At 44.6% G+C, this 24,818-nt stretch overlaps 1 protein-coding gene across 2 annotated transcripts in view; it reads right to left on the bottom strand.

Moving 5' to 3' along the window:
• jag2b (jagged canonical Notch ligand 2b) overlaps positions 1 to 24,818 on the bottom strand; it is a 44,081-nt gene that overhangs the window by 5,626 nt on the left and 13,637 nt on the right. Inside the window, exons 3-17 of one of the 2 annotated variants that reach the window (XM_041958152.1) lie at positions 18,959 to 19,013; positions 14,100 to 14,357; positions 12,963 to 13,023; positions 10,161 to 10,291; positions 8,803 to 8,922; positions 7,990 to 8,103; positions 7,550 to 7,663; positions 5,724 to 5,837; positions 5,247 to 5,293; positions 4,956 to 5,129; positions 1,482 to 1,644; positions 1,229 to 1,390; positions 621 to 734; positions 344 to 457; positions 48 to 161 (exon numbers count right to left, since the gene is read on the bottom strand). In XM_041958152.1, the coding sequence (XP_041814086.1) occupies positions 48 to 161; positions 344 to 457; positions 621 to 734; positions 1,229 to 1,390; positions 1,482 to 1,644; positions 4,956 to 5,129; positions 5,247 to 5,293; positions 5,724 to 5,837; positions 7,550 to 7,663; positions 7,990 to 8,103; positions 8,803 to 8,922; positions 10,161 to 10,291; positions 12,963 to 13,023; positions 14,100 to 14,357; positions 18,959 to 19,013 (1,855 nt within the window). The remainder of the gene's footprint in view (positions 1 to 47; positions 162 to 343; positions 458 to 620; positions 735 to 1,228; positions 1,391 to 1,481; positions 1,645 to 4,955; positions 5,130 to 5,246; positions 5,294 to 5,723; positions 5,838 to 7,549; positions 7,664 to 7,989; positions 8,104 to 8,802; positions 8,923 to 10,160; positions 10,292 to 12,962; positions 13,024 to 14,099; positions 14,358 to 18,958; positions 19,014 to 24,818) is intronic. The other variant, XM_041958153.1, reaches the window with a different exon arrangement.

Raw genomic sequence — 24,818 nt, 5'->3', positions numbered from 1 at the left:
ATCATGAACTTCCTCGATCTTCCACCGTCGCCATACTGAGGCCTCACCTGTGTTGCACGTGTTTCCGCCCCAACCGGGTGGGCAGGCACAGCGGAAGGCATCCCCATGGTCGTAGCAGGTGCCTCCGTTGCTGCAGGTGGTTGCGTCACACTGGCTCTCGCCTGGCCGGGATTACAAAGAAACACTGCGGTCACGCACTCACACAGCATCTTCGCCGTTCACAGCGGCGGCAAGAAAGGATAGCATACGCTACATATAAAAAGACGTGTGGCGCGGCGGACTTGGGGCCACAGCGAGCTCTGAGCATAAACACACTCGTTAACACGCGGTCGGCATAACTCACGGGAATGACAGGTCTTGCCCTTCCAGTTGTCGGCACACTCGCAGTAGAAGTCGTTCACCAGGTCGACGCAGCGTCCGCCATTCTTACACGGGTTGTGTCTGCACTCGTTGACATCTGAGAAAGGTTGAGGCGATCTTTACTGAACTGTCTCCCATTTAGCGCAAAAAAACGCAGAGAAGAGCGAGCAGGAGCTCTACCCCAGACACGACTTCCTGTCTAACATGCTGCACAGACTGACTGAAAAGACGAAAAGTCACATAAGAGGAGAGGAACTCACTGAGGTCGCACAGTCGACCCTCCCAGCCATCGGGACAGAAGCACTGAAAGGAGTTCACGCCATCAATGCAGGTCCCTCCGTTTGCACAGGGGTTGTTGATGCAGTCGTTTATATCTGAAAACGTGAGGTTAGACACACAAATTAACTATTATGCAGCTGTCATTTTAAGTGTGTATAAATGAATCTGTCAACAACAATACCCAATTACATATAATTTGATATGATTACAGCCACGTTATACTGTGCATATGTAAAATTTTCACATTTGAAATGGTTTTCCAACATGTTTCATATGTTTATCATATTAATAAAAAACGATTATGTTGCTTACAACAACATAACAATGTGTTAGAATCTACTTACAGATGCTAAATAGGAGTTTAAATACAAAACAAAAAGGATGTTACCAAACTGGCATGTTAAAAATACGTGTTTTGACAAATGACAAGATATTCATGCTGTTCTGGGGATTTTTCAATGAATCCATCATTTAAAAACTCAGCATTTTGAAGCTGGATGGTGCAAAATGGTTGTCTAAAATAAATGAAACTTTTTTTAAATCTCAGCGGTACGTCGGTATGATCTAACGGTTAAAGTCTCCCACGTACTTTCATGACAGTAGATGCCGCTGAATCCCGGATCACACACGCAGGTGAAGTTTCCCGCCGGCTGGCTGATGCAGCGTCCTCGTGGACCACAGACGTTGGAGGGGATGTGCCGCACTCCAGCTGAGTCGTTCGTTGCTATAGCAACGGTGCAGCTGTCAATGACTGCAAGGAAAAAAAAGTTAAAATTCATGACTTTTCTTTGACCTATTCGTTTGTTCAATACGGTTTCATCATTTCGGTCGACTTGGGTCACCTTGACACGGGCTGGTTTGGCAGCTCTCCTTGAGCTGTTCACAGGTCTTTCCCTCGTAGCCTTCGGGACACGCGCAGTAGAAGTCCTGGTCCATGCTGTGGCACTTGGCCTCATTCTCACAAGGGTTCGGATCACAGGCATTTGAGGGGGACCAGCTAGAGATCTACAACAGAGATGATACATACAGGTCAAACTGAAGAACTGAAAATTAAAAACGCCACTTAAAGCTGCAAAAATGAAGACTTTCATATTAACGATGGATGAAATGACTGTGGGTTCATCATTATGAGCGACGCCTTTCACATTATACACAGAGCATTAAACTCTGCAGCCGTCTCCTTTATGAAGCATTTTATTGTCTTTCAGCTCATTATTTTGATTTTGTGGCGCACAACTTTACTGTTTTGGTTCAGTCTCGCCACTCTCAGCATTGTTTCCAGCAGTGGACAGCTGTTTTAAGCAAAAGCTCTGAAAACTGACTGAATGCTACCTGCTAACTTTGAACTTAATGTTGTATTTAACCACTAAAGAGATAGGTATTTCCTTCAGGAGTAGGTGGAGACCAAAACAGAGCTAAAGCAAGAGTAATCTTTGACTTGGGTGGCCAGGCACATGACTCCAAATGAAGGCCAACGTTCATGTCTAATGGATGTGTCCCAACTTTAAAAAGGTGATATATGTCATATGCCAAAAAACTCTATTAATGCAGGTTTGACTTAGAATAGCTGTTTTCTCATATGAACTCCAGTTTAAGAGTGTTTTCTGGCAACTACAGCCCTGTGCTGCCATTGAGCAGCTCCACTGGATCAGATGGGGGTGCAGTGCCTTGCCAAAAGCTACATGGACAGTCGTCGTTGGGGGTGAGAGAATTTCCAGGCATCAATCGATCCGAGCCGACCTTTGGCCACAAGCCTGTTGTAGCCTGCAGCTGTCATACTAACTCAATCTACCAAACATCATCGCCTCAGTTAAATGGTGATTTGGTGATAATTAAAACAAGTGAAGCCAAATGAGCGATGGAGGGAGCAGATGTAAAGTCTGTGTAGGTGAGCGGCTTAGCTCGGCTCAGGCCGCCGTTCCGAACAAATCGAAAGTAAGCGTCCGAGCAACGTAAGCCTCAGAAACTTTCCCTAAGCTCATCAAGGGAATCCACGCTTTTGGTTTTACATCTCTGCTCGGCTTAATCTCGCAAGATTATTCTGAGACAGAAGCCCGGCAGAAGTGAGAGAGAGCAGGAAACTGAGCAGGCAAGAGAGAGGCAGCCCATTGTGAGGACCATCGTCGACTCTGGTCCAACGTCATGCAGAGCAGCAGTGAATATAATAAAGCTAAATCATCTGTCATACCACCGTGACACAGAGAGAACCCAACTAGAGGCCACGGTGACATCTTTTTGCCATTTCTAGATGCTGTAACTCAGAGGTTGGAGTGAAAATCTCTCAGTTTATGTAAACAGAAGCCTACTGTGCATAAACTCTGGGTTTCACCCCTTCGCCATTTAAGGTGCTGAACAAGAGAGTCAGAATAGGGCAACAGCGTGGGTGAAGACTGTGGTCACGCACAGTTTATTCTACACTAAGTGTCAGGGCCACATGCTTTTTTTTCTTAAGTGTGTGTGCGCATGTGTGTGGTCAGGAGATCGCGTCTGAGGGCAAGAGTGGATATCAATCTTCTGCACATTAATGTAACCGTTTGCACCAGCACGAGGGGCATTTTTCATTGCAGCAGACAGGCTGAGAATTTACTTAAACCACAAGGCGACGTTATAATTTACATGTGGTCAAACATAAAAATGACATTCTGCAATGAACTGACTTTTGAGGATTCTCGCATTGTTCGAGAGTTCGAGTTGGTCTGCAGGAGATTTAAAATTAAATGCATTATCACATGTGAATCAATAAGACCTTACTGGCCATTGAAACAATGAAATGCACAGTGGAGTTTCTTTGTTTTTCCACAAAAGCAATTCCAGAGTCATCTCATTCTGCTTCATTTAAAGCAAAACGATACACATGCAACTACTAAATTTTATGCTTTTATTGATTCTGAAAGCAGCTCATAACATGAGGTTCAAAGTTCACCGAAGGTAGAAATCCATATCTCATCATGAGGTCCATTAAGCAGCTATTCTGGAGCTTTTGATCAGTTAACGCAATTCATGAGCACATGGAGTTTTGCCCAGTTGCCATGGAATCATCCTGAGCACTTTAAACACTTCCAGTCAATTCCTGACAAGATTGTGACACCTTGGCAAACTCAATTTGCTGATGAAGATCATAGGAGGTCATCAAAAGCTCCAGAATAGCTACAATACAGTACAGTAGTGATACCAGCCCACTCTGGTACTGTGATTTCCAACCACTTAAAACATAATGCTATCCAGTCAAGCTAAAAATGCATGACCATTTATGTTTTAATCTTAGCTGAGTGTGAAATTTGAGATATTTCACTCAAAATGTCAACCTGCTGGTGGCGCTAATGGAAAGGTCAGGGGGTCGCCAAAATCACAAGGATACAACCATCCAGTAGTTGCTGAGATATTTTAATCTGAACCAACGTGGCTGACCCAGTGACCAACCGACCAACACTGCCATCCACAGAGCCACTCTGCTAATGTGGCTAAATACACAAAATAAAATGCTTTTAGGGTTGAATTCCCAAGTAAATTATATGTGGGACACATATAAGCAGGTGTGGCTCTTTGTCCTTAAGGACTTCCGCCGGGATTCATGTTGCCCTTATTTCCTCTGAAGACACCAATCGAGTGAGGACTGGCCAAAAAACACCATTGCACAATCAAACCTTCTTGGACTTGAGGGGAGATACTAATCAGAGAAATATGAGGCTGGAGGTGTTGTAGTTTTGGCACTGCAGGGCAGGAATGTACACCGTGCCATAGCAGGCATCAAAGCTCTGTAGTATGTGGGCAGAAATCCAGCATCACCTCATTCAGAGAGGCTCATATTTATAGTAGGGATGCTAAAACAGGACTGGGTCCTGACCAGCAATGTCCTCCATTCAGGGCCCAAGAGATGCAGCGAAGTGTCGGTTTCCTCACTGCTAACCTACATTAGCTTCAAACACGCGCTTCAAATATAAAAGGCTGCAGCAAGGACACAGATGTGTCATAATAAATGATCAATTACAACAAAAGTTTGTCATGAATCCTGGGATTTGCTTATTGGAGTACACTAAACAACCTTCAGGCAGACCATAGTAATAATCTGGCACACTGCAGCAGACAGTTGGCTGAGATTGCTGTGTTGTAATGACTGCTGCCGTTTGTGTACTTGCACCACGTTACAACTCACTCTGTGTATATTCTCCTGAACCCAAATGGCTGCCAAGTAAGTATTAATATTGCTTTCACTCGATCATCATCGTGGCTTGCAGAGAGTTTCAACATTTTCTTTAGATTTTCATCTTATAAACTGTCACTGCAGCCACAATGATCTCGTGGAACGCGAGACTCACCTCGCACAGCTGTCCAGCAAACTCTGGTGGGCACTGACACACAAAGCCGTCCAACACCGTGTGACACCGGCCGCCGTTCTGGCACGGGCGGCTGTCGCACTTATTCCTCTGGATTTCACAGTGAGTGCCCACAAAACCTGGAGGACACTGGCAGTGGTAACCCCTCAGGTCCTCCTACAGGCGACACAGTTGAACAACCGCTGTTATGGTGCATGTGTGTGCAGCAGTGCGAAGAGCAAACGTAGAGGGTGACGTGGGATGTACGGCAGATTAAGATGAAGACATCCATACCTTGCATGTTGCTCCGTTCTGGCACTGACCGTGGCAGCCGCTGACGTCTGAAGAGGAGGAGGATGTGGTTAAACGTCATGAAGAACATGAAATGGTTTCCATATGGGAGTTTATCACATTATGCATTATCAGGGTGTAATCTACGCTGCGGGATGTGCACAGATTGAGTCGAAGTTTGGAAAAGAAACAACTAGTAAAAGCCAAGAGAGTCAGATCGACCTTGTGTAGACTGTAACTGGGCATGCATTGGATCCAGAGAGAGGAACTGGGCATGCAAGTTCAGTCATGATGAAGGCAGAGCTGGAGCTTCAGTTTGCCAAGACGGGAAAGAAACGGGTTACCACATGTGGGGAAAGCGAGTGAAGCTGAACTACACCTACGTATGCCGAGGAGGAGGCGTTTGTAAGTGGCCAGGAGAGGAAGACGCCAGTGGAAGGACAGAAATTTAGAAGTGACTTTTAAGGAGGAAATACTGACTGATGTCACAGTTTTGTCCGGACCATCCCCGAAAACAGTCGCAGTGATATCCGCCAATCAAATTTTTGCAAGAGAGAGCGTTCACGCAGGGCTTTCCTGCGCACTCATTTGCATCTGTAAAGGCAGGATGAAGAAGGAGACGGAGTCCATCAGTTGAAACGCACCAAGGAAAGGACAAAGAGAAAGAAAAGACACCAGAAATCCAACCTTTGAAGCCCAGCTAACAAAGAAACGACAGAACTGGCGCTGTTGCTAATGCAGAATCACGGTTATAAATCAAATCTGTTCAAATTTAGGTGGGCTTGCTTGCATTTACACATAAGAATCAGTTTAACTGTTCATTGCATGCTGGGAAACGTCGGATTCAGTGTTTTTGGAGCTTCACCTATACGAGGAAGTAAAAGTCAGGACACCTCATCCTCTGTTTGCTTCAATTTTATATTTTATTGTTTTAATAATCTATGTCTTGTGAGTCCTGAAACTTTCTGGCATTGCAGGCTGCACTTCTCCTTTACCTCATTTTCAAGGGCTTGGTGAGTACAGAATGATTGAATTCAAGACATTACAAGCCAATAATGCAGAAGGATTAGGGAAACAGAGGCCTGAATTAGTCCAAAACTCAAATATATTTGATCTAACATAAATACATTTAATGTTTAATGTTTTGCAATTGGGGTCCACAAATGAATCCGGTGATCTGGGGCTTGAGACAGATGTCATGTTTGATTCTGGTGGAGGACCTTCGTTGCATGTCAAACTCCCCCTCTTTGTCTCCCCATGTTCACTGACTTTATTTGTACTGTAAGCTTCCATTTAGAGGCTAAAATGCTCCCTTCAAACCCCTCATAAAACCTGCTGTCTATCAGCAAAGCTATTAATTATTCGTCCTAGCACTGATCACCATATTGCCATAATACAACATGGATGCATATTGAAGTAGCAGCAAATTTCGGATATATAGAGCATTTCCTGTTGTCTGAAGTATCGCATCAAGATGAAAGTGAATTTCTTTGTGACGAAATATTACCCGCTTCATCTATTTAAAAGGGATGAAATGAGTGCAAACAGCACAGCTTCACCCACAAACATTCACCACCTCCATCACAAGTGTTCCCACCGCTGCTCAGATACCAAAGGAAACGTGAGTGGGGGGGGGCAGTCTGCAGGGAGTCCTGCTGTGCTCACTCACACGCACACACCTGTCTTTTCTGTGAAACCCAAAACTCCACACACACAATCGCCAGGTAAGACAGGAGGCCGATGGCTGCCTGTAAGCTGAGATCCGAGCCGGTAAGATGACACCGAACTCTTGGGATCTCTTTCCGACCTTCAACCCCTCCACCACACTCACTCGCACACACACCCCAACTTTGTTTACCGGTCGTAATCCATTTCCTGGCTTCGCGCCGGTCACGTCCGCTTCTCGGGACGTGAGCGATACAGAAACGAATGCCAGCGACAAACAAACAGCCTGATATAGACACGCTCGTAGCTCATAAAGTCATTGAGAAAAAAAAAAGAGAGGGTGGCCATGCAGCTGCCAGCGCGTCCAGGATATTGACAGCTTGTACCCTGGCCGCGGGGCTCAGGTTGCTGGTTGCCAATTTTAATCTAAAAACACAGTTCGCCTGAGTGGCGAGCGATGGCGTGCCAGAGAGGCCATTTATTTGTTTTAGGAAATGGAACAAACAGGAAAGAAAACACATCTCCCTGCAGAAATGAAGAATCCCGAACACGGGAAATCCTTTTTTTTAAACGACCTCCTGACAGACACAAACAAAAATGTAAGAAGTTGTGTAAAGGTGCAGTGAAAACTTAAATCTCACCTATCTGGCAGGTCTTTCCCTCCCACTGTGGAGGGCACACGCACTCGAAGCCATCCTCCAGGTCGATGCAGGTTCCACCCTGAGCACAGGGACTGGAGGCACACTCGTCCAAATCTGAGAAAACACACACTTCAAGTCAATCCTCGTCGTCCTCCTCGTCAGGAAGTGTTTGACTTTAGTTAGTTGAATAAGGTCATAGTGAAAGAGGACAAGAAGGAGATAAGAGGTTTGTTGTTCTGATTAAGAAGGATGTTTCCTTCTCAATTAATCAAGGCATCCACGATTGACGCTTAGTGGATGCTGAACAAGAGCGTGCTAAATTGGTAAACATCACAAACGAGTGTTTACCAGGGAAGAGAGGAAGAATTATGTCACGCCGACAGATGAGAGGAAAACTAAGCGGCGATGTGGAGGTGACTGAAAGCAGCGCAGCGACTCACTGTTGGCACAGGTCGGACCCTCCCAGCCCGGCGGACACTGGCACTCGAAGCCTGTGGGGACCTCGTGGCATGTACCACCGCTGGCGCAGGGACTGGAAACGCAGGCGTGCTCGGCTGAAGGAGGGGAGGGGGTGCAGTCAAAGGAAACAAAACAAAAAGATGTGTTTAATCATTTGCAGTACGTTATAATGCCAATGCTACAGCTGTCATAAAGCTATATGTTTTCATGTGAGGCATGTTTTTATTTCATTCTGTTGTCTTCTTATCTTGCAGTGCCATTATTATGCACGTATTGCTAATACTAGCATAGACGTTTTTCCTTCTTGTACATATCTGCCGATTACACTCTTAATTAGTCGATGGTTAGATGTCCAAAATGTCAAGAAATTGTGACAAAAATAACCATCACAAGTTTTCAAAGCTCAAGACGGCTTGATTTGAGTCAACCAACAGTTCAAAACCCAAAGATACTCAGTTAAGAATCATACATGATGAAGAAAACCAGAAAATAAACACATCTGAGATGCTGCAACCAAGAAATGTTTGGAGGTTTGCATGAAAAAGGACTTTAGTTCTTTAGTAGTATTTGCAGATTATGTTTGATTGGCTGATTATTTAATCATTTCAGCTCTACTTTGCATTGAACTTATTTCAACCACCATCTACACTTTGTTTCTCAGCATTATACTGTCTTCACTGAGGACTTTTCCCCCTAGGAATCATAATCTTAATGAATATGAGGGAGGAAGCTGACAGAGAACTAAAGTGGATCATCTGGACTGGACAGAAACAGGACGTGTGGGCTCCTCTCACCTATGTGGCAGTTCTTGCCGGAGTATCCCTGCGGACAGGCGCAGTAGTACTCGTCTGGCTCGGTGTTCATGCAGGTTCCTCCGTTGACACAAGGCTGGTGGCGGCCGCAGTAATTCAGATCTGGGGGCAGATGCACGATTAGAGACATTTAGTCAGTGATTAGCCCAGGATTTCACCCATTCCTGACCAAATTTAGATCCATCCTGTCTGAATTCTCTGCAAAAACATCGCCATCTGTGATAGACTTTGATCTCTGCCTCCTAACTCTATATGCATGATCCTGAATGTGCAGCTTCCTCTGCCAACCTACTGTACAAGTACTGTGATTCATAATGCATTATGTTTATGCCTGACTCCATGCAATGGTGACCATACTGAACTGAGCCTCCGATCGTGCAGGGAAGTGCTGAATTTAAGGTACAGATGCTAGTCAGGTTTCCATTCAAATTTTGTGCAATTTTTAGGTACATTTGTAGAATATCAGCTCAAGTAAATGCCAACTAAGGTGCATTTGTGTCCACTATCATAATGCAAATATTAAGGAGTTGAGATAAAAAGCTGGTGGCATCAATTCTCGAGTTGGGGGCCATTAAATTACTGCAGTAGAAGAAAGCGCAACGAGATAATACATGAGGAAGACATGATGGAAATGTGGCCTTTCTGCTTGTTACGGCTGCCCTGGTGTAACCTTAACAATGCATATTATTATTTTGACATAACTTCATAAGCTTTCTTGATGCCACACATGTCCTGTGGCTACCCTTCAGTTATAGACTCCTCGTTTCCAGATACAGAACAAACTGAACCCTTTCTGATCCCTGCACACCATCCTTAGGCTAAAGGCCAGGTCACCCTCAAGGCTGGTAAATAAAAGAGCAGGGATCTGTCTCCACCGGGGAACTCAGGACCCATTCTCATCCCCCGAAGAGCCCTCTGTGACGAAGGGATGCGAGGGGATCGAGTGTCCCTGCCGCTGCTCAGATCTCACAGGCAGTAAAACTATCCAGCTGCTGTTCTCCAGTCAGCGACGAGGATTCAGACCTCATATGAGGTCAAATCTCTCAAACCTGAATGTGCCTCAACTTCACTTTACGGAGGCAAGGATGTATTTTAGCTTTAACAACAGAGACCAGGACCGATGAGCCGAGTTCTCAGGCCACAAAAAAGCTCATGACAGCAGCATTACTATTTAACATGATGATTCGTTGCTTCTTCAACAGTCATTCCTGTTGTATCTGCTGCTCCCTGCAACTGTAGCTCAAGGGGTCGTGCAGGATGAGAGACAAGGAGTCTGCCAGCGTCCTGAGTGGGAGGTGATGGAATAAAACAAAACAAAAAAACTAAGAGCTTTTCCACACCTTTATCGCACAGCAGGCCACCCCAGTTCCTCTCGCAGTTGCACTGCCAGGGGGTGTTGCAGGTCCCATGGACGCATCCAGGATAGAGCACACACTCATCACAGAACTGGCCCCGCCAGCCGTAGCTACACCTGCAACAAACAAAGACACCGCAGAACACTGTTAAAAACAGGTACAGTCCAACGTGAGGCAGTTCGTAATCATGGTTGTCAAATGCTTCAAGTGTGTGCAGCTGTTGTCCCAGATTCATTGTTTGCATGTGGAACTTCAATCTTTAGCCAATCAAATCATGATAATGGGACCAGCCTAATAAGGAAGTGATGCCATGAAAGGGCTTTAGAAATAAATGTCTGTCACATCTTACTGAAAGGTGCTATTGGAGGTCAAATCTTTTCAACATAGCTTGTATAAAAATGTTGTTTCTTCTTTTTTAGAACTGGTCACATCATCATCAACATCTTCAGTTATGAAACCTGACATTCATCTTCAGCTTTGCTCTAAATCATCACCAGTAATGGAAAAAAAAGTCAGGCTGTGTTGATTTTGTTGTGTTTCCTCCTTCTGCTGAGGATGTAGCCAAGACAAATTAAGTCAATGCCGCCTGATTAAAACATGATTTGTGCCTCTTTCAGTTTATCAGGGGAAAACACAGTGAAGAAGTGTCCAGCAGTCCAGTCAGTTTCCTGTTTTCTGACAGCTGATTTGTGAAGTCCACAGAGGAGATGCCACAAAAAGCTCCTCCATCACTTATTTCACCATTATGAATCACAGAACGACATTTATTAAGGACATCTGTAGGGGACTTTCTGAAGATACCGATTAGGGTCTGATTCAAACCACTGAGGTGAGGACCGATAAAGAGCTTCTGCTAGAGGCTGAAGCGAGTCCTCGGATGCAACCTGCCCGACACTGGAAACACACCTAACGCCGTATCTGCTCCTGCGTCAACCTATCCCACGGCCTGCAGCCAACTAATCTTAGTGAAGGGTGACATTCCAGGGCAGGAGGGGTTAAGAATACTTCCAGCGGCTCCCGTGCTCGGGTCAGAGTCTGGGGCTGAGGGCTACCAGGGTGGCACGGCGGTTCTGAGAGCGAGCGGCTGGAGACGACTCTGTGTGTGTGTGTGTGTGTGTGTGTACAGTGTATGTGTGCACACGCCTGCAGCTTCATGACAGCGCTCGGCTATTCCAAGGCTGTGGTGTCGTCGAGCCAGCTGTCTTGTCAATTGACTGCTATTTTGAGACTCCTGCAGACGGCACCACTGTCTCTGTGAGAGACGAGGCCTTCGGAAATCTCTGCCATTCCCAGGCTGGAGGGGGTGAAGGGGCATCGGGGAATACTTGGCGTGCTTCTTCCACTGCATATGATTAGCTTCAGAGGGTCTGACAGCAACGTAGCAATAACACTCACAGAACTTTGGCAAGGGGACTCGCTTACTGCTTTTTAAGCTTAAAAGGTATCAAAAGAGGCATTCAGGGGCTTAATTCTTGGCCATATTGATATCACGATTACTCATAAACCTTAAGGGTGTAGGCGTGATGCTGGATTCCAACATGTTGGAATGTCAAAGCAAAACCTTCAGAGTGGTGGAAAGTGTGCTACACTGCTTACCCAAGTGATCCTCGGGACACGGCAAGCCTTTGACAAATATGTCAGAACAAGCCTAATGTGTGCTAATAAAAAGCCTCAATGCAGCAGCCCAACAACAGGCACGTACGGGCTTTTGTGTTTTCTTAAAAGGCCGTGGCAAGCGAGGCAAAGCCCATAAACCTGTGATGAAATAAAGGCAATGAAAGGGGACGGCGAGGGATTTAATGCCAGCTTTCTGTGACCCGAGGCTTCATTAAATTCACGCCGCTGCAGGAAGATTCTTCACTGCTGCTCTTCTATTCATGCCACCTTTCCTGTTGACTGCGACTTGACATTTGATAAGAATGAGGTGCTTCCCACTGTTGTCTGTCTGCTAACTGGAATAAGGATGCAGCCCACTCATGCAGGCAGATATGAAAAAATGTGAAGCGGTTTCCTAAAGCTGGTCATCCCCGGTTACCCCTCGGCTCCGAGCCAAAGCCTTTTTTTCCTAATAATGGGAGGCAAGTGTCTCTTTCCATCTGGCAGGTGGGGGGGGGGGTTGATTTTACAAATGACGACGGGATGGACCACATCCTGGAAATGTAGACCTATGGGGCGATTCTACGTCACTTTATCTAACTGTCATTTCCACTTTGGGAAACGTACATAACACAGCGGGATATTCATTTCCTTTCCTGCCCCCTGCCCTTCAAGGAGGACTGCAATGCGGATGGGGAGGGGATATGACAATTCCCAGCACGTTTACAGTGGTCAAATTCAAACACCGGCAACTCCCTTTCTTCGGTCCGGGCCGCAGAGAGCTGATGAGATGCTTGGTATTCTGTGGAGGATTTCAGGTGGCTAAAAATACAAGAAGGCAGGCGCGGCATTGCCCTTTTCTTCTGAACCGAGGTGGAGATGCCCACAAGGCAGGAAAAAGGCTGACTCACACACACACAAAAAAACAACAGGCCACGACAGGTGAAGGTGCTCCGTCTGGCATCTTAAATCCATCATTCCTTTGGCTTTCATTTATTTAGCTCCTCTGTTGCTCTAATTTTGACATCCGACACCCGTGCAGTTGTTACAGAAACCGCCTTTCTTCTACAAACACAACAAAACAAAACTGCATGTACAATAATACGGATCTAAACCAGATAACAGCAGTGCAAAAAAGACATAAAGATCCCAAAGGTTCCTGTATATGAAAGATATTCACACTAATCTCACCTGCACTCCCCTGGGACAGAGCAGCTGCCGTGTAACAGGTTGCAGCCTTGCTTGCAGATTGCTGAGAAAAAGCAAGACAGACAGACGAATGTAAAAGGCGTTATTTAGATTCCACTGGGGGACATGCATCAGTATATTTCTTCCAATGAAAACAAACTATTCTTTAAGAAAGAGGGCCAGAGAGAAGGGAGGCAAAGGTGGGAGGAGGAGAAGCTCGTTTGTTTGCCATCTTTCTAACAAGTGCAACAAGACGTGAGAATTCATGGCACTCTGACCAGGGTTGGGGGGGGGGCGAGGAAGGGACAACTTTATAGCCTGCATGTACAACACCACCCCCTCTTAAAAACAACCCAGCACCTCTCCTCTCCCCTCCTCTTTTCACCCTTCGTCTTCTAAGGTCAGTTGGGTGATTTATTGAGGCCCCCCACTCTCTCTGACACCACCCACCAGCACGACCCCGACGCTGCCACATTTTAACCTAAGCAGGCAGCAGACGGTGCATTTCCACCACGCTTTTCAAATGGTACCTGCACATAGATTTTTAACAGCAAAACTTTGTACTTGCAGCAAATAATCTGAGCACTTTGCACGCTGCAGAGTTGATAATTTGTGCTGCAACTGATGATAATCTTAATTAGGTAGTCTACGGCTTAGTTTTTCAAATAATTGCAAACTTTTAAAGGTATTTAAAGTGCTAAAAAAACAAACAAAAAAAATATCTTTCAATCGCAACAGTCAAAAGCAAAAACACTGAAAAGCTGCAATTTTTTCCAATTGAGAAGCTAGAATCATTAGCTGAAGTGTTCTTGATTACATTTTTGTTCAAAATCATGTGAGAAAAAGGCAAAAAAATGCTCATAAAACATCCAACAGCCCAAGATGAGTTGTTTAAATATTCAGTTCAGTTCAAGGAAAGTATCAAACGCTCCCATTTGAGAAGCTGAAACCAGAAAATGTTTGGCATCTCAGTTTGAAAACTAGCATGTTTATAAAAATAGCTGCAGATCAATTTTCTCTTGATTGACTAACTGATTAATGGCTGCAGCTCTAGAGAGAAAGTTAGGTCAGGTCAAGGTCAGCGTGAGGCTGCTCGGGTGCATCGTGTCTCAGACATCTACCGAGACGTTGGCAGCTCACCTGTCCTGCAGTCTGGGCCCATCCAGCCATCCAGGCACACCTGAGCCCCCGTCGGCTCGCAGCGGTAATGGCCAAAGTAGTCGTCCCGAGGAACACAAAGCTTGTTGCACTTATTGCTATAATAGTTCTCATCACACCGCACTCGGATACGATAGATGAGGCGAGCAACAGGCCCGTCGTGCAGGATGGTCTGCCAGGTGTCACCAGGGTTGATCATACCTGTGTGAACGCTGCGTTCAATCAGCAGCTCTTCCTCATCTGAAACAAAAACCAGGGCAAGACGTTGTGAATATTCTGATCCGATTTGACTGCAGAAACACATAGATTAACATTTAAAATATCCCCTTCATCTCTTAAAAACCATCTGCACTCCACTCCTTTACCTTTGGTTCACTGTCTCTGCCTTTTTTTTGCACCAAACAGCAGCTAGACACAGTTAGAGATTTGCTTTCGCCACTAAATGCTAACATAGTGGAGCATTTAGTGGCTAAAGAGCCCGATAATTCCATCAGGGGCTGGTAGAGACCAAAACAGAGCAAAAAGAGAGTGAATATAGGACTGTTTGCCGGGTGGCCAGAAACAAGACTCCAAATAAAACCTAATGTTACTTTGTATCTACTGGATGCGTAAATAAGCAACTGTTAACAAACAAGTTCACAATATTGACTGAAAGGTGATGACAACCTGTTTCTGCTGCCCCCAAGTGGCTAAAAAAGTTAATGCAGGTTCAATTAGTGTAATCAATCAGAAGATCAGATAACTCTGGATATGGATGGGTTGGCCTCAAACATTTAAGCAGAAAACCACACTCTGACACAACACTACAAGTTAACATTTAGGTAAAGGCAACGAGTCCAGACAACTGCAGTTTTGTCAGGCTGCAAACAGTCAAACAGAGCCACTGCATTTGGAAAGGAGATTAAAAAAAGTGTTATTTTAAATCAGACAATGGTGAAGAAGCTCCTTTATTCTCATGTAAAGTGACTCCCTCTCAAGATAAAGCAGCACATTCTTATTCAGCAGACAGACACTTTGATATCACAGTGTGTGACTGCTCGTTTTTGTTACCTACCGGGGACCATCACTGGTATAAACACCAACCTTGTCGGGACCAGCAGTCCTCATGGGGACCTCAGCCAGGTCCAAATGAGGCAAATGTCATTTCTGAGGTCCTGGTTAAGGTTAGGGTTTGAGATGTATAGAAGTCACTGCAATTGTCCTAACAAGAATAGCTGTGCAAACTGTTAGAACTGTGTGTGTGTGTGTGTGTGGTGTGTGTGTGTGTTGTGCGTGTCTGTGGAAAGTACCCACTGAATTTTAAGTATGCAATTGAAATTCATTGTCTGCAAATTGATCCATTTTCTGGTGACAGCACACATCACCAGTGCCTCTGAGCTCTCTGTATGTGTATTGTCATGACGGGAGCCTGCTACCATTTAGCCTCTAGCACAGCGACACTCGCGTTAAATAAGTTGGCCTCTGTCTGGCTCGCTGCAGCGCCAGCATCCAGAAAGAAAGCAATCTTTATCACAGTGGGATCGAAGCTGGCAAACAATCTCTATGGAAATAGGGGGTCTGTGATTTCCTTTGCTCCATGGCTTTGGGCTGCAATGCACCATAGACATTTTGAAGTGAGCAAGCAGGGAACACACACACACACATACACACAAACACACACACACCTTCCTCTGCTAGGGACTGACACAATGTCAGACAGAATTAAGCAACAATAACAGAAATAACCCCCGGTAGTTGCCAGATAGAGAACAATGGGCTCCGGGCCCAAGCCGGGCTCTGCTACCTCAGTGTCTAAACACTGAGCCCGGCCGCCCAGTCCACTCCACTTCCTGCTCGATAAACACAAGGAAAACAGCCGGCTGCCTTTCCTGAGGACACAGGGGGAAGGGAAGAGAGGCACACTGGAGGACATGACGCTGGAGGAGAGGAATCTCACTGATGGACCAGCACACTGGTGGGCTCTTACGTAGGGCCAGACATGGTGCTGACTCAGGCTGGAGAACTAGTTCCAGTGTCCTACAGATGCACACTGTCATGTACTTTAACAAGAAACCAAACATTTTACTTATACCATCACTTTATTTACTTAATTTCAATTATTCTTACCAATTGACCAATTAAAGCATGAAACCTTGAGATGGCCTGAGAGACAATAAAGACAGAAACACATTTTCAAAACAGTCTATTGCAGTCAAAAAAAAAAAAAAAAAAGTTTGCAGAGGCAATGGTGAAAACTTACTACGAATGCCACGAAACAATCTAATCCATGTCTGCCTACACCTCTGTCCTGCAGATTAGGACTGATCATTCAGGATGTGGTTAAACAGCTGCATTGTCTTAAGTCGGATGTCAACTTTTCTATCAAAGTGTTTGGCGGTTCAACTGTAGAAGTTGCCTATTGTAAAATGATTCTGGCCAAGATTTTGATAAGGTCAGAATCATCAAAAACGGGCTCAAAATCAGAATCACTTCATTCTCAAAATGTACAATATAGGTGATAGAGCAGAGTGAAACAAGACCTTTAAAAATCATAGGGCTGCGCTAAAAAGCTAAAGAAAGCTTAATACAAGAATTACAGTTAATAATAAAATATGTTATGCTACATGCAAAACAAGATGCAGCAGGATCTAAGCATGCGCATTCCAGTTTTTTCTGAGTTTGACTGGAGGAAACTGGCAGACATCCAGTCTTCAGTGCTACTGGACAGCTAGCTAAAAACCACATCAGTGAGGTTGCTGTCTGCATTACCATGAAATAAAATGCCATGCCTGTAGATGACCCAGCTCTGCAGACAAGAGCAAAGGGGACAATCCTGCAGCCTTGACTCAAGGTATTTAAGCCTCAAACCAAACCTTAACTACCAAAAAAACACACTCTAGAGCTCCCTAAAATGGCCAAAGCTGACTTCTCAGTTTGATAATGTGATAATGTCTTCACTATGTTCAGAACATTTTTGGGTTCTTTAAACCAAGAGGCAGTGCCATATTTTAGCATATGAATGGATTTACTTTAAACACGCACCATCTAATTTCTGCCACTAGGGGGTCTCTCAATCAAAAACAATAAGAAAAGATGGAATTTGATGACATCGTGAAGTAGCGTGGGACCATGGGAGTTGTGGTCTTCATTGTTAAACGACCACGATTGCTGATGAAAATTAATAATGGTGCTCTGGCTAGCTAGTTTGTCAGCTTCCTTACTCAGTCTGATGGTAAAGGGGACATGAAGCAATTGACAGGTAACCAAATGAAACTCACCGCTACCTTGAATAAAATTACAGATTTCTCTGGGTTTGAACATGACATGTTTTTGCACATTTTAATGCAGAAACATTGCATATGCCTTTAAACTGACTTAAACCCATTAATCCTCACCCTTGTAAGACAAACTCAACACAAGTTACCTCGGTGTTATATCTGGATGGTAAAAATTAAGCAAAACAGTTTTCAGTGTCTACAAATTACATGTTTGTGGAGTGACGCATGTGCCATCACATATTAAAACATCAAAAATTAACATAACGAGCACGACATGCCCGACCCACCTGCCAGGCAAAGGCTACAATCACTACTGTGACTCACTGTTACAGAGGTTCGGGGCTACAGGCGGACTACCTTGTGATCTTCCACAGAGGTTGAAAGGAGCATTTGTTTCAGACGTTTTTGTTTCTTGAACCCGTGACATGAAGGTTCAAGTCAGCTGATGTCTGTGACCTCACGGCAGCCTCAGTGTGGTTTTCAAATGCAATCCAGAACAAATGACTCAAACCTGGAAGAGCTTCTGTTTTAGCAAATTACGTCTACATTTTGGCATGAAATGAAGAACACTGTTTTCAGTGAATTCAGAAGTGCTGAAAATGTGTTTCTTCTTGCATCCTTAAAACCAGAAATGGCTCCATTTTGCTACTTTAATGCAGTTTGGCTAAGACTTAAGTGCGAGTAGTTGGCAGAAAATCAATTGGACGGTGTCTCAAGCAACGGTTAGGCCCTACATCCATCAGAAACAACAGAACTAATTACTGTAAATGTACACAATTACTGGAGGCCCACAAACAGAAACAGTGACTACACCGTCTAATCAAAGCACTCTGATGTCAAAATCTATTTCTTCCCCATTGTCTGCATTCATGAGTGGAAGTGTGTTTGATGTTATGGACAAAACAGGATGTAGTGACCTCATATAAATAAGGAACAAGTTTAGACTGGAGAGGACAGCATGGATATATAAATGCATTCATGCGCATGCTTGCATGCACAGAAACGCATTAAGAGACTCGTGAAAAATGCCACCGTCTCCACAGATCAAAGCCACATCCACACATCCAGACATTATAGTCCTCAATGGGTCCTCTTCCTCCCAGACTGGGCTACTGCTCAGACGGGAAAAAGGGGGTTGTACAGGAGTCCACCCGGCGGACATAACCAAAGGAAAACAGGATACAGCTGGTCAGAACTGACCGCCAGAGCCAACATCGGCGAGATGAACCGAGGACTTATATTCTATATGAAGCGTCTTGGGGGGCTACAGTGAAAACTGTTATGTCTGCCGAACAGTTAAAAACCCATAAATATTCAGTTTTCTATCATATAAAACTGAGAAAACCAGCACATATTTACATTTCAGAGGCAGCCATCAGTGAATTTTAGATATTGTTGCCTGAAAAACTGTCAAAACAAAACAAAAAAAGACTATTAAAAGTACTGCTTATTGCTTTTCTGTTGATTGACGGATGAATGAATCGACTCATGGATGCAAACTGAAAAAACACCCATTATAGTCCATGTCACTTTACAAGACTGCAGAAGCCAGAACCAGAAGCCAGTGTGTGCATTCAGACTTACTGTTGCGCGTGGCGTTGTCCCAGTCCCAGGCATCTACAATCAATGTGTACGTCCGCTGTAGGGAAAGGAAAAAAGACAGTAAGGTAAATCAGGCGGAATATGGACAGAAAAGCACAAACACAAGGTGCAAGAGTTTGCTCATTACTGTGCAGGTACTGTAAGTCTAAATGAGTAACATTTCAGCCACAGGTGAGGTAGGATGACTGTCCATTTGCTGCTGCAGGGCTATGCTGCTACTTAGCTTAGCAGCACTAAAGCTCTCCCCAACAACATGAGGAAACAATGACCCCACCTTAGGAATCAAAAAACCAATGAATTCCAGTAAATGATGTCTCAGGTTACCTACACAGTGAATGTATAGTAGGTATTATATGAGCACTGTCAGCATGTTAATGCTACAGAAACTACCCTTTTAATTGATGCAGCAAAAGTGTAATCCAGAATCTATACCAGTTTCAAGACATAGCCATGCAAACAATGTTAAGATGTGTCGAAAAAATGTCAACCTTTTATTGTAAACCTGACAAAATTTGCCACATCTGTCATGAGTAAATGATGATGAATTGTCCACTCTCAGCTACCAAAAAGGAAGATTTAACAGAGGGCCTTTGTTATTTTGTTCCCATATTCAAATCCACAGAGAAGTAATCATTACCGTAATCACATTGAGTTCATAATACACACAGACAGGATGTGGATGAGCATTTTAGCCATAGTCATGCTACTCTTCTACAAGCATCAGCTTACACACACAAACATATGATGCCAAAATCAATTTCATTGCTACTACAGAGTCTCATATGCAACCAGGCCCCGTTGCCTGGAGGTGTGCTTGAGTTACGTTGCCAATGAAACCCAATGATTCAGAGATAAAAGAGCAAGAGACCTGAAGTACAACAGTGGGCCAGAGGAGCAGCAGGACTGAGATGTGGAAACCGCTGTACCAACTTTCCTCTGGCTCAGCATGCAATGTGATTGTATGAACCTGCGTGTACCCCTGCTGGCTCATCAGTGAAGCTTGGCAGCTGTGATACAAAAACGCTGGCAACAAAAGGCATAGAAGCCACAGCATTGAGATGTGTCATGGAGTTCAACTGAGGGAAGGGTCACAGATGCGCAAGGATAGTTGTGGTGAAGGTGACTGAAAAGGTAACTGCCAAGTGCAAGAACATTCAGGTTTTGACACATCTACTAATCATAGTTAGCCTCTGGATATTAGCAGCTAGGCAAATCTGATGCATTAACAATGCAGTAGCTACCTAAGATGCTATGATTGGCTACAGTAGATTGTGGTGCTCAGAGCCAATTGTTATTCAGATCCAGATGTGAAGGTTTGCCTTGTAGCCACTCACAAGACTGTATGTTTTCTCAAAGCCCACCACTGAAAACCACTTTTTTCCGCGTCTCTCCTCCAATCTCTGAAACACAATTAATATAGAAAAAAAAACAAAATGTTAAGAAAGGCAGGTGTTCTTCCACCACATTTTCAGGAAAAATAAAGCCTCCGCAGGTATGATGTCCATTAAGAAGGTCACTTTGCCAATATTAGCTGTGCGAGACAAACTCTGCCTGGCTTTGTCCTTGGTTGTCAGACAGTGAGGTAAATCAGCAGCTAAGGGGATTATCTTGTTTTACACCAAGTGATGCTTTAGAGTTGACCAGTATAACAGCAGTGGTGCATTGATAAATGTGTTTGCTGAAACGATTGGCTGATTAATCAATTAGTGGATAAACAGAAAATGAATCAACAGCACATCTGATAATCAATTAATGCTTTAAGGCATTTATCAAGCAGAAATTCCTAATATTAAATTATTTGTGAGGATTTGCTGCTTTATTCTGTTTTACATTATTTTTTAATTGGATGTGTTTTTTGTTTGGATTGCAGCCTTCCTGTATTGTATTATCACCATGACACCACGTAAAACAACTCTGCTGCATTATAACAAATATTAATGTTACGTTTTCTCAATGCAGGTACACATTTTAATAGATACTTAATTGATATTTGGGAATTATTCTTTAAAACATGCAACATGCAAACATGTGTTGCAATGATGTAGCAAAAACCTGCACATTCTGCACAGCTGACACTGGTTTGAGTAAACATGAGCACACACACACACAAACACACACGCAGATGGAAACTAACCAAGCTAACCAGCATCACAGGAGTAATCTAGCTGGTGTGCTGCAGGGCACACTGCTAGGCAACCAGCTGACCTAAATAACACTCATTACGTCACCACCAGTGACAGTTGTAGTAGCCACAGTGTGACTGCTGTGACCTCTACTGTAATGTCATTGTTAGGACGTCAGCCTGGGGGGGTGGTAAAAAAAAAAAAAAAAAAGCATAAGGCAAGAATTTGAGGGACTTGTGGTTCCTTTAATGAAGCGGGAAAGAGAAATCACAGGGTGGGGGATTGGAAAATGTGTGTGTGTTGTTGATCTGGGGGACCAACAAGCTGGTAGGCTGGTTGCTGCTGGGCTGTGGGATTAAGTAGGCTTGTCTGGCTGTGGGTGGTGGTGGGAGGAAGGGGAGGGGAGTGTTATTGTGGAAGGCCATGGGTGACAAGAGGAGGGGACGGAAGATGAAGGGATGGGGGCGAGATAAAGGGCCTGGTTCAGAGTTTGGACACGGGGGGTACAGCTGTGTGAGGCTGTCGCTACTGGTAAGACATGAGAGGCCAAAACTAAGCAGGAGTAGGGAGGTAGGTGAGGAGGAAAGTTGCAGTTTGAGGGAAGGGGTGAGTCTGGGGGTTTTGGCGAACGGTGAAGCTCGTGCTGCTGTTGCCGGAAGCTCTGCCAACCCGTCCAACCTCAGACGCACAACAGATGCGGCCTCAAAGATGGATTATTTGACATGAACGTGGATCATCCCACGACATGTAGCTCGGCTTCTGACCTTTCCACCCATTCCCCCTCCCCCCACCATAAAAGGGTGGGTTAGCTGCCCCAGTCTGAGCATGTGGGTGGGTGTGTGCATATGCCAGTGCATATAAGCGGCGCTATGAGTGGCAATGCATGCATTAGTGGCAGGAAATCTTGTGATGATGCCTGCCTGTATCATGAGACCGTGTTGCAGACAAACCTCGATATGAAGCAGAATCAAAGATCAAAGAAAGAGCAGGTGGCCACATTGTGATCTCCACCTTTTGGGTTTACTAAACTCTAGACTTGGTTGCATGCCTACATGTTGTAAACGCTTGAGTAAACAGTTCCCTGAGTCAGTGTATGTTTGGGTTGAGCAAAGCCACGGACTTGTCTGGTTTCCCACAGACCATCCCAGTCTGTGATTAGCTGGATTAAGTGACAGCTGCCCAAATGGTTGGAACAAGATAGATGGATGGGCAGGGGGATAAAGGGGAGGAGTGGGGGAGGGAAGGGGGAAAGGCTACTGAACAAAGACCCTTGTCCCAACACCATAACTCACCCCCATCCCAATCAAAACCATTGTCCATGAAGAGACACAGTCAGCACGGGGACAATTAGTGTCAGCATGTGTGCTACTGAGCCCAGGCAGGACAGTTGCATGGGCGAAGTCAAAAAAAGCTGCCAGCGGTTCTTGTATGACTCCTAATCTTATATCCAACTGTGCTACAACTCAGAAAATATCCTAATTTCATTAACCTGCCCTTTTTCCCTTGACTCAAAGCACACACATCAACTGTGACAGTGTAAAATACTTCATATGAGACCACGAAGAATCCTCTGTCAGTCAAATCTCCAAAACCCTACCCAGCCCTTCCGCTAATGGATTAGAGGATTTACTCAGAGAAATCCTAGTTTTCAAGTCAAGAAGGGGGGCATGGTGAAGAAAAAAAAATTGGATGTTTATGTGTCATGTACTCAGTGAATCTGTGTTTGCAGGACGCCCTGATAGCTCACCTGGTGGGGAGCTTGAAGGCTGTGTACTTACTGGGTTCAATTCCAACCCGGAAGCCCTTTGCTGCATGTGACCCCCCACTTTCTTCCCCCTTTGCTTTGTCTCTCCAGCTGCACCATCAAATAAAGCCAATCGCATGGCACTAAATGAAAATCATCATTTCGTCGAATTCAGATCGAGATCTGGGCCATCACGAAAGGCCATCTTGGGGAACGCAGAGGGTGTGGTGGTGATTTCTGAGGAGAGCCACAGGTGTAGGTTCCCACGCCAGATGAAGAGCGGATGGATGAGTGGACGGTGGCCATTGAAATAAAAAGGGACAGAGAACAGAGAGAGGTGGCAGTGGGAAGTGGAAGCTGGGGCAGGTTGGGGTCACTAAGCATGGGATCTGCACGCTTCTTTTTCAAAAGAGGGGTCAGCCCTCTGCATGTGGGGCGATGTGCATGTTTGCATTCGAAGAATACTAAGAATGTGAGATCCAGGCCTGGTGTGTAATCCCATGCAAGATCCCAGTCTGCCAACAATTCAGTATCAATGGAGGGGTGCGTCTGCATTGTAGATGTGAGGTTTGATTGACTCATTCCTGCCTCTTGGGGAAAGTCGGGACCTCGAATGCTGATTGAGCTTTGAGAATTATTCCTGGGAGCTTGTTTCTTGATGCCTTCCATGCAGTAAGTATAAAATTCACAGATGTGTGCTCCCTATAAAAAAGACTGTCTGTAACCTTGAGCTATTTCTGTTCCCATGTCATTGAGAGGTGACCTGAATGCCCACCTCCCTCTTCCCAGCTCCTCCACGGGGAGTTTCACTGACATCTCCTGATTTATTGCCTTCTGATGGGACATGAGGTCATCACGATTCATCCCGTGGCCAGTAATAGCTGCATGTAATCTTCATTAATCTGTGATGTCAATCCCAGCTTTTGGTTTTACTAGGGCTGAGTCTAGAGCTGAAGCTCTGCCATCCCTGCTGAAGAGGAAGGCCAGTGGACACAACAGCATGTGATGCATCTTCTACCTTCTTCAAGCACCAATCTTTACAATTACTGGTAAAAATATGGATGAATAACAGCAGCACTCTGTCATTCTTACCAGGCACTAATGGATAACAAGTGTCTCAAAATATGAGGAATAATAGAATAAAATAAATTATGTTAATCAACTCTGAAATGTTCAGTTGCATCTTGTATTCTAATTAGTCATTAGGACAAACTGGAAGAGAGATAATATGGTATCATCAGCCCCTAATGATATTAAGGCTCATTAATGCATCGAACAGGCTGAGCGTCACAAAGTCTAGACACCATCTGACAGCACAACTAGAGAGGCTTCCGATATTTGTAGGGGTTTGTTTGGGGGTCGAGGTAGTAGCTTCTTCAAATCAAGAATAAAAAGCCGAAAAAGTAGACGGCAGCTGAACCAGCATCCTGTCACTTCTGCTTGGAGGGTGGACTCAGATGCAAATCTGTCTTGGTCTAGCTCCTCAATCTGTTCAGAGGCAAAGATCAAAGACCTCCGGTGGCAAAATCCTTGCAAATGTGATGGTGATGTTGGCAGGCAGAGAAGTTGGAAGGTTTTTGACCCTTTTGACATCCATACTAAACCTTCCTGTGCTTGGCTTGTCCCAAGATTCCAGGGAGACAAAACTGGAGATCCACAATCTTGTATAGAACCAAACCATGAAAATGCATGACATATGAAAGGATATTTAGTTCTCCAACCATCCAAGTTCCACCATAGAACCATAGATAAATACCCATGGAAGAGTCTAGGACCCTATGACAGATACAATCTCAGTTTCCGTATTAACACACCTGACATCAATTATCATGGACCTTTGATGTCCTTGTAATGAGCAAGGCCCTGAATTTAACAATTTGATCTATTATTCTGTCGATTACTTTTCTATTTACCCTTTAGTCATCAAAATATTGAGCTTCTAATGATATGGGGTCTCCTTGAAACAAGACGATAC

The sequence above is a fragment of the Chelmon rostratus genome, chromosome 18 (assembly GCF_017976325.1).
Source record: "Chelmon rostratus isolate fCheRos1 chromosome 18, fCheRos1.pri, whole genome shotgun sequence".
NCBI lineage: Eukaryota > Metazoa > Chordata > Actinopteri > Chaetodontiformes > Chaetodontidae > Chelmon > Chelmon rostratus.
The sequence above is the reverse complement of the archived record's forward strand: the minus strand, read 5'-3'. Positions and strand labels throughout refer to the sequence as shown.